Source organism: Trematomus bernacchii, unplaced genomic scaffold (genome assembly GCF_902827165.1).
Source record: "Trematomus bernacchii unplaced genomic scaffold, fTreBer1.1, whole genome shotgun sequence".
In the NCBI taxonomy this organism is placed as follows: Eukaryota; Metazoa; Chordata; class Actinopteri; order Perciformes; family Nototheniidae; genus Trematomus; species Trematomus bernacchii.
Window position 1 is genome coordinate 6,137,310 of NW_022987593.1, and position 8,820 is coordinate 6,146,129.

General features: G+C 37.8%; 1 protein-coding gene across 3 annotated transcripts; it reads right to left on the bottom strand.

Annotated features, from left to right (window-relative positions):
* Positions 1–1,247: 1,247 nt before the first annotated feature.
* LOC117482246 (suppressor of cytokine signaling 1-like) lies at positions 1,248–8,477 on the bottom strand. Of its 3 annotated transcripts, none has more exons than XM_034130297.1 (4): positions 8,237–8,477; positions 5,411–5,850; positions 4,164–4,351; positions 1,248–3,375 (listed from the first exon to the last, which is right to left on the bottom strand). In XM_034130297.1, exons 2-4 carry the CDS (start codon positions 5,633–5,635, stop codon positions 3,057–3,059), a joined length of 732 nt encoding a protein of 243 aa, XP_033986188.1. In that variant the 5' UTR covers positions 5,636–5,850; positions 8,237–8,477; the 3' UTR covers positions 1,248–3,056. The 3 variants fall into 3 exon arrangements, with proteins under 3 accessions (XP_033986188.1, XP_033986187.1, XP_033986186.1); XM_034130296.1 differs by having other exon boundaries at positions 1,248–3,381; positions 5,411–5,766; positions 8,237–8,475; XM_034130295.1 differs by having other exon boundaries at positions 1,248–3,381; positions 8,237–8,475.
* Between the last annotated feature and the right edge of the window lie 343 nt (positions 8,478–8,820).

Consider the following 8,820-nt stretch of genomic DNA (forward strand, 5'->3'; position numbering starts at 1 on the left):
GAGAGCGCGGGACAGTGGGAGGCAGAGTCCGGGAGTGCGCGGAGACGCTCAGCACTGTCGCTCAAAGAGAGAGAGATGGATACATCTGACTTTACAACACACTGTCTTTAATTTACTGAATCTGACATTATTCATTCATGTATTGCACTATGGCCTTATTTTCTCTCTGAATATATTTTGCATATTTCTATTTATCATTAGGCTACCTCTCAACAAATCTGCAAAGCCCTCCACCTCAAAATAAAATATGCTGCAGTTTGTCCCAATGTATATTGTCCTATATTCATTTTATATATATATTCTATTTTATAATCAATACATTTTGACCTTTTCTTACAACTTATTGTTTATGTTGTTTATGTTTGCACAACAACAAAGCACATTATTTGTATTTTTAAACGTTCCTGGCAATAAACTCAATTTTGATTCTTATTCTCCCTTTTATTTTGTTTTTATTCAAGTTATATTTATCATTTCAATTATTTCTTACATTTACATTTCATACTTGATACGCTGAACAAATAAACTGGGCCTCTATATATGTGTCACAGTGGTGATGGTTTCCCGTCAACATTGCAAAAGGTTAATGAGGCAGGGATAATTTGAGGACAGGAAAAGTGTGTGTGTGTGTGTGTGTGTGTGTGTGTGTGTGTGTGTGTGCATGTGTGTGTGTGTGTGTGAGAGAATGTGTGTGAGAGAATGTGTGCAGTGCACGTGTCCCTGGTGCAGGGCTAATTTCGAAAGGGGCCACTGCCAGTCAGATTTAGGACAGGATGTGGAACACATGACAGAAGACTGCTATTCAATCAAAACTGTGTGCATGCTGTGGATACTATTGACACAAAGTGTATCTGATTGCAGTGACAGATTTCAGTTTAGAGGCATTTTCTTACATGGCAGGGTAACCCCACTATGTGGCGACTCAGCACTCAAGTGAGCTGCTGTTAAACAGGAATGTGTGAGTCTAATGAAAAAGTGTTGTTACCCTATGCCATTCTACAAACCAATTTTGTGTTGTTGTTTTTTAGTGTATGATTTGTGTTTACACTGTATAAATGATAAAGTAAGAAAAAGCTTTTGATTTATAGTGGACTGTGCTGCAATCAAGTGTCAACCTCCTTGGCTGAGCAGCAATGTACGAAGTGTCAAACATTTGCAGTTCTTTGATTGACCACTGGAGGCAGGCTGCACCCGCGAGTCCAACAACAACATTCCAAGATCTTGCACAAAAGAACAGACACTTTTGGTGAAGTTTAATAGGCATGCAGCGGCCTTTATTGACTTAAAATCATGGCCCTCGGTTTCCTGTTAATTTAAAACAATTACACATGTTTATTTATTGTGCACAAACTACAAAAAACATTTCGCAAAGCGTCACACACCATTTTTGTTGTTCCACTGAAAATACTAAGTAGGGATGTCAAATTATTTCAAGAGCGTTTGAATAGACGGTTAGAGTTGATACTTTGAAAGTGCATTAATCAATACCGTTACCTACGTTTTACCTAAATGAAATGGCTACTATAATGTGAAAGGAGTTACTCTTATTCACAAAAGCACAGATTATATTCACCAACCCTGCACAGTTGAACCTTTCAGCCTCTTATAGCAGATTGTTTCTGTTTTACTTATTTTCTTATTGAGTCTCTGGTGCTCTCATTAACACCAACTTAGAAGCCAGTAACTCACTAGCTAGTAAAAAGTTAGCAAAAACACAGATACTATTTAGGAGTTGCTGGATACTAAATGGGATCAAAAAGTTGCCTGTAATAACATATAAATGATATTCAGAAAACGTAACCCAGCTGATATTGTTTACTGTATACTATATTAAACGTGCAAATTAGCCCGATTAGAAGATATGTAGGCTACATTATATACTTTAATTTTGTGATTCATCCATAACTTCCAAAAAAACTCTATTGCTTCCTGATAAAAGTTAAGTATGTGTCCAATTATCAAGAGAAACCTACTTATTATTTTCCTAAGATAATGAGATAATTAACACATTATGAAAAGAAAAATACTCCTTTGTCCTGACATAACGAGATAATTGACTCACAACTGCGAGATAACAGGATTAAAAAGCATAATTGCAATCATGGCGGCTCGTGGCTTCTGTTCAAATCAAGTTGAAAAAGAGAAGTTGTTAACATCTTAGTCCTCAGGAGGCTGTTAGCAAATAACGGTTTGCTAATTTTTCAGCCATAAGATATTACGATGGTAACATGTTAGCTTCTATTGATGTTTTTTGCCCCCTAGTGGCCAAACATCAATTAATGTAGCTTTAAACCGAAGCACTTGCAGATTTTTATGGATGTTACAACTGGTGTATCATTGAAGCAGTTTAGGCCAGCCACAACAACAACCACAACTACAACTATAAAACAACGATGCGAGCATCTGCACTGATCAACGATAACATTCTCATAACAGTAACGCAAAGCACACACGCTTCTTCTTTGAGGTAAAAAAGCATGACATTATGTTAACAAGATATATGAGGCCTACTTATTCACAAATAACCTGCATGTACATAACGAGCTATTTATGTAAAAATCCCAAGGAGGCTACATAATCATCAAATCTTCAGTTTCATTTTCCTGTTCAGAAATGACAGATTCAAGTACTTGAATTTCCTTCTGGCCCTTGTTAAATACAAAATAATATATTTTAAGTTATGTTTGAGACACACAAGCGTTGATAAGTGAAATGGTCTTTGAACCTGGGTCCTCCACAGGGGGCCAGCTCTACCAACTAAGCTATACGGCGGCACAGTGTTTAATTTTTAATACACGATATAAATAGTTATTGTAATAGATATTGTTATTTGTGTGGACGGCCCTTTACACAGGATTTGTGGAATGTAAATGAGGAAAAACTTGAACAAATATGAACTACTAGTACCTTGTAAAATGCATAAATGAAAATGTGTGCAAATAACCATTTAACAATTTGCAGATAAAATACTTAGGCTGTATTTGTCTTATTTATCAAATTGAAAATAACACAAATACAGAATATTTGTTTACCTTAAGTTACAACATAAACAACATCTATATACAACAGTGGTACGAATGAACATAGTTTTTAAGTGGTGGACTGAGTTCCGGTAAGGTGCTTAAATGTTCTGCTCCATATAAGCCTATCACAGCCCTCCTACACATCTGTGCCAGGTGCTCCGGACGCTGCTTACGATAAGGAGAGGTCAGTTTACAGGATGAGCCGGTGTAAAAAGTGAGCAGAGCAAAGAGTGAATCAAAAGTCCTGGAGCTGCCGTAGAGACCGAACAGCAGGTTGTTCAGCTGGACACGGACACTCGTTGGGCCGTCGTCACTTTGGTAGCTGAGAGTAAAGAAAACATCCATCTGGCCGCTGTCTCTGCAACACAGCAGCATACATACAGTCACTTTGTGGGCACTTAATGCTGTTTACTCTTACCGTGTTGTTATGTGACATAGGGCTGTGCGATTATGGCAAAAATCCTAATCACGATTATTTTGGTCAATAATTGATATCACGATTATTAAAAACGATTATCCATTTACTTTGAAAACATCCATTTATTGAAACAAAAATGTGAACAGTATGTTTTTAACAGTTGATTACCCTGAACTTTAAGTATAATTCAACTGAAAAACCAAAAAGAAAAAAAAAAAAAGATTACATTACATTACATTTTTTTTATTTTTTATAAAAATAATAATCGTTTTATTTCGATTACGTTGTTTTCGTAATCGTTGCAAGCCAAAATCGTAATCGAGATTAAAATACGATTAATTGCACAGCCCTAATGTGACATGTAGTACAGGAAATCACAGGATGACAGTATATCAAAATGCATGTCTAATTTTGTTCTTCTAAGAATTTTGAACTTCTATATCGAAACAGAGATATGTCAAGTGAACACAATTGTTAATGTTAAAATAAGACTGAACTGGATATATCAAAGGTTATGATAAATGCAGCTGCAATCAAAATATAAAATATATATACATTTAACATAATATACAGGCTAAATTTGCTTTAAATGAATCCCATTTAGATGTAAATCCACTTGTTAAACTAACACCTGAGCAACACAACGGCATAAAAAGTTGCAGACAACGTACGGTGAACTGATGAAACAACACTAAAACTGTCAGATGTAAGAGGTAGGCTACCTGATGAGGAAGGTACCGAGTGGGGCCTGTGTGAGTATTGCATGTGCCTCCTCCATGGGCATTGATCCCCAGTAGTAGCCGCTGTGTTGGAGCTGCTGGTAGGTGTGTTTGACTAATCTGTGCTCTGCTGCACTGCTGAATGGACGGAGGTGTGTGGGAAAGCTCTCAGCATCCGCTCCAGGGAGTGGCTACAGAAGTGGACATGTTTGAAGTCAATGCCAACATTGTTTTTAGTCACAGACGAAAGACAATAAAGCAGAAAACTCTTTGCGGTGTTTCAGAAAGTATCAGAAACTAAAATGGATTTGAAGTAGTTTGTGTATTAACAGTACAATCAGTGATAGGTTAACTAGGTTTGTCAGTTTGTGCCATCCTATCAAAGTTTACTAATGGACATACTTTATATTTATTTTTGAAAGATGCTATATTTTAAGAATAATCATACTTGTGTTATATTAATATATATAGAAAAACAATACATTACAGTGCAGTATTTTAGGCGCATGGCAACTGAAAACATGTAGATTAGAGGTCCTGTTTTTAGACAGCGCTGTAAAACGACAAAAAGAGGCTGAAAAGTTTCCATATCAACATTCAAAGTCCAAAGATAAACTCCGGTTGAAAAAAATTCCAGACGATGACGTAGCAAAAACATCAGAGAGTTTGTGTGTTGTTTTTTAACTCCAGAGTATCAAATGCCAATTCAATGCAACAGCTCCATTTGTGTGAAACATCAGGTTTTGATTTTCCAGCAGTATACTGTATCGTTTTTACCATCGTTTCATAGTCTTTGACTGGAACTAATTTTAGCATGCATACCGCCATAATATCAGCTGTAGTCACTTTCGGTTCAGTTCAGATAAATAGTTCATAAAAGAAATGAGATATGTTATCAAAAAATAATAATAACATTTAGCCGCCAGGAGTTAAAACCTGCTTCTTCTTTACCAGCTGAACAATCATAGTGATGAATGTATTAATTCATCACAATAAAAAAACAAAATTATAATATATATAATTCTGAAGTCATTTTGCTAAATTAGTCATTTGACTTATTTCTTTATACTTGTGCTTTTGCCCTAATACTACAGACAAATCTGTATTCTTTCCCCTCTTTGATGTTACCTTTAATAATGAAATCCTGCTGTTTGATTTTGGACTTTATCTCTCTCCAGCCATCTGTGCACTGTTTAAAAATCATTATCCCAGAGCGGTAAAGCCACAGTGAGCAAACGTTGAGTACTAACCTGGCACAAGCTTCCTGGTTCTCCATTTAAGTTGAGTTTTTGCCAGAGCAGTAAATCGAGCTGCCTCTCGGTCGGCTCTTGGCTCTCGGGTTGAACTCTCTCGGGGCTCCGGGCTCGTTCTGGGGCTGCCGGTTCCTCGGGGGGTTGGCTTTGGTTCTGCGTGTCTGCTGTGTGGTTCTGTTTTCTGCTCTGTACTACTTTGCTATCAAGATTGTCTCTGACCATCCTACAAAGGAGAATCCTCCTTTTGACCACCTGTTGCACGAGTTTCTCTTTTCGTCACTGGCAGATCCTCCATCGCCGACTCCTTTCTGGTCGGTCATCTGCCTCTCAGTCCTCTCTCAGGCTCCCTGTTGCTTTAATCCAGATTTAAAAACATTGTCTCAAAGTTTTACAGGGGAGCAGAGGCACAGCCATCTGTCATCGAATAACTTGATTAGCTGAAACACAAAAAGGTGTTTTTTCACATATAAATGAATGTCTGTTACATGCAAGCCCTTGCCAGATAAGTTCACACAATGAGGATTATTTAATATATATATTTCTTTGCAGTTTAATCTTCCCATGCAACTTTTTAAAAGCTTTAATCCTTGTCTGAATGCTTATTTTTTCTAAGCATTTACTCCAGATAGCTGCTGTTCCTTCACTTTGCTCCTTCCCATATTAACAACTCCCACTGCCACACTGGGGTGACACAAGCTTTAAAAAGATATGATAAACTTATCAGGAAACAGCTGCATATTTACACGTCCAGCAGTAACAGAGCCAAACGATCGTTTATTTGGAGTCTTGCTTGTTACAACCTAAATAATATGAATCATAAACTACGTTGCAGTGCGTTGTGGTGCAAGTAGTGTAGAGTAAGTTTAAGAGATATATAACAGCTGTCTGTTGCAATCGGAAATGATACTACAAAAGTGGTGTGAGAGAAGTTGTGGTTAAAATGTTCTCTAGGATCATGACTCAGAGCAACCCCTTTATCGTTAGATACAGTGTTATAACATTATCAATAACCGCATACTATTGCAAAACTTGCATTCCACTGTGTCTGTGTGCAGAATCAGGTCATGTGACAGACCACAAACCTGATTATCATCAATCACTGGGACAGAGAAATGCTTTCACTTTCAAGCAAATGGAAACAAAAGTGAATTTCCCCATATCACTAAACAAGTTAAAGGTAGGGTAGGTAAGTTTGAGAAACCAGCTCGAGATCGCTAGAATTTGAAAATACACAACCGGAGAAAATCTGCCACTTCCTTATAGAGCCCCTCCTCCAACACACACGAACGCGCACATGACCAATGAGGGCACGAGATAAGTTTGTGCACAGATGGAAGGCTGACAGGCAGGTAGGCCATCCAGTTATTTTAGCCGGGCCGGATAAAATGATTGGTCGTGCTTTTTACAGTATTACGGTTTCCACAGATGACATTTTTTATGGATTTTTTGTCAAAGCACTTAAGATATTCATTGCTATCGGGATGTTAAGAGCATTCCATGGAATATAACAAAAAGTGTATCTCGAGCCGGTTTCTCAAACTTACCTACCCTACCTTTAATACAATACGTATACAAAAATAATTTAACATAGTGGCTTGTAATTAAAAGCTAAAAAAAGTACATGTAAAATACAAATTTGTGTTGTCTCTTTTTCAGTTGTCTGAAGAAATGCTCTTGTAATATATTGCTTTTATTTTTTTAAACACTTAACTTTTATTTAGGGGAACGGCAGTTAAATACAGTTTAATATTCCTATATTACTAGAACTTAGATTATAGGGCTTTAAAATACATTAAAAAAACGTGTGCTTTCTTTCTTTCTTTCACTCCTTGTTTCCCTCTTTTTTTGATACTCCATTCTTTGCTCAAATAGCAAAGAATGCATGTAAATATCACATTGGCTGTTTCTGAAAACATTTCTTCAAAGCTCAAATCTTATAAACTCAATTAATGGCCTTTTTCTTGAGGAAGGCTGCGTCAGTCTGTTCAGTTTACTATAAAGTCATGTAACTCCGTGGACTTCCTCACACACACACAATCTTTGCGAGGCTGGGAGTTTGTTCCCAGCCAGGCTGCGGGTGTGTGTGCTCGGGCTGGTTTCGGGCTGGGTTTCGCTGTGTCTCGCTGTCTCGCAGACGGCCACTGGGCTCATAGGGAGGGGGGGGGGGGCAGGAGCTCCAACAAGCCGTTTAGGACAGAGAGTGAATACACACACTATACAGAGATGCTGTATGAGAAACCAATGTGAGTTTGGAAAATTGCACAATATAAATCTATTCTAGTAGACCTCAACAATGGAATTATGATCAGTGGAAATGGCCATGACATGGGACCTTTAACTCCCCGAAGTTAAAACTGTCTGTCAGCACTCCAGCTTCATAGTCATTATTTCACTTAAGATCCAGTGAGCTGTAGCAAAGGCACAATGTGAAATAGTGTGTCCAAAATCAATACTGATGCAAGAGCTTCAAGAGTTCAGAACAAATAGTGGACACAAAAAAGTGCAAAAAAGAAACTAAAAAATAATGTTGTGTTTCCACCTTATGACATTTTAATGAGGTGACATGAGATGTAAATTACACTGGGAGAGGATGTCTAGCTTTCCATAACTAACGGAACTGGTTAACTTGCCTCTTTATATCAACCACTAAAATCTCAGTTATAGTTGTATATACAGTACAGAAAGAGCCTCCAATTCAGATGAATGTGTCTGTTTCGGGATTATAGTTTTGATGAGTTTAGATGAATGAAGGACTATCATTTGTCATTAATGGCACACAGGACATTTTAAATTCAATATGCATGAATGGAGCACAAAGCTTACCTTCCTGCAGTGACTGAGCGTCAGAGCCGTGTGGAGTCCGTCCGGGCAGCAGTGAGCTTCAATGAGGTCGCAGCTCTTTGTGGAGAAACAGTTTTAGTTTCGGTTTGAAATGTGGGGGCGGGGCCGCTCTTCAGATGGTCATCCGTTAGACTTTAATACACGTTACTTGTTGTTAAATGCTCCACAATGAGAGTTTCATTGACACGCGCCCGCACAAAAGCCGAACACATGGATACGCACGGGCACGGGCACACGCACGCACTCAGGTGCTGGTGCTTTCGCTTTTGGATTTCTTTTAAATCACGTGATTGTCAGTACTGTGTGTGTGCGTTTTTGTGTGTGTCTGTGTGTTAAAATGTAATTTATAACATATGCAATCGTAGCCTATACATCCTATGTCTGATAAATTCACAAATATTTATAATGAAAATAAGAAATTGACGGAATTTGCAATCTGAACACTCAAAGTGAATGTGAAAGATTAAAACGATGGAACGTGTTTGGCATGTTTCTAATTACTCGCATTCTAATCTACTTTTCTAGAAAGGAGGTCAAAAGGAAAGCGTCAATGACAGTTGAGCCCC

Excerpts from the sequence above, each read along its gene's own strand:
- LOC117482246 (XM_034130296.1), bottom strand. The coding sequence starts at position 5,635 with ATGGTCAGAGACAATCTTGATAGCAAAGTAGTACAGAGCAGAAAACAG. Across the intron at positions 4,352-5,410 it reads AACCAGGAAGCTTGTGCCAG|CCACTCCCTGGAGCGGATGC; the intron begins GTTAGTACTCAA and ends CCACTTCTGTAG. Across the intron at positions 3,382-4,163 it reads CTCGGTACCTTCCTCATCAG|AGACAGCGGCCAGATGGATG; the intron begins GTAGCCTACCTC and ends GCTGTGTTGCAG.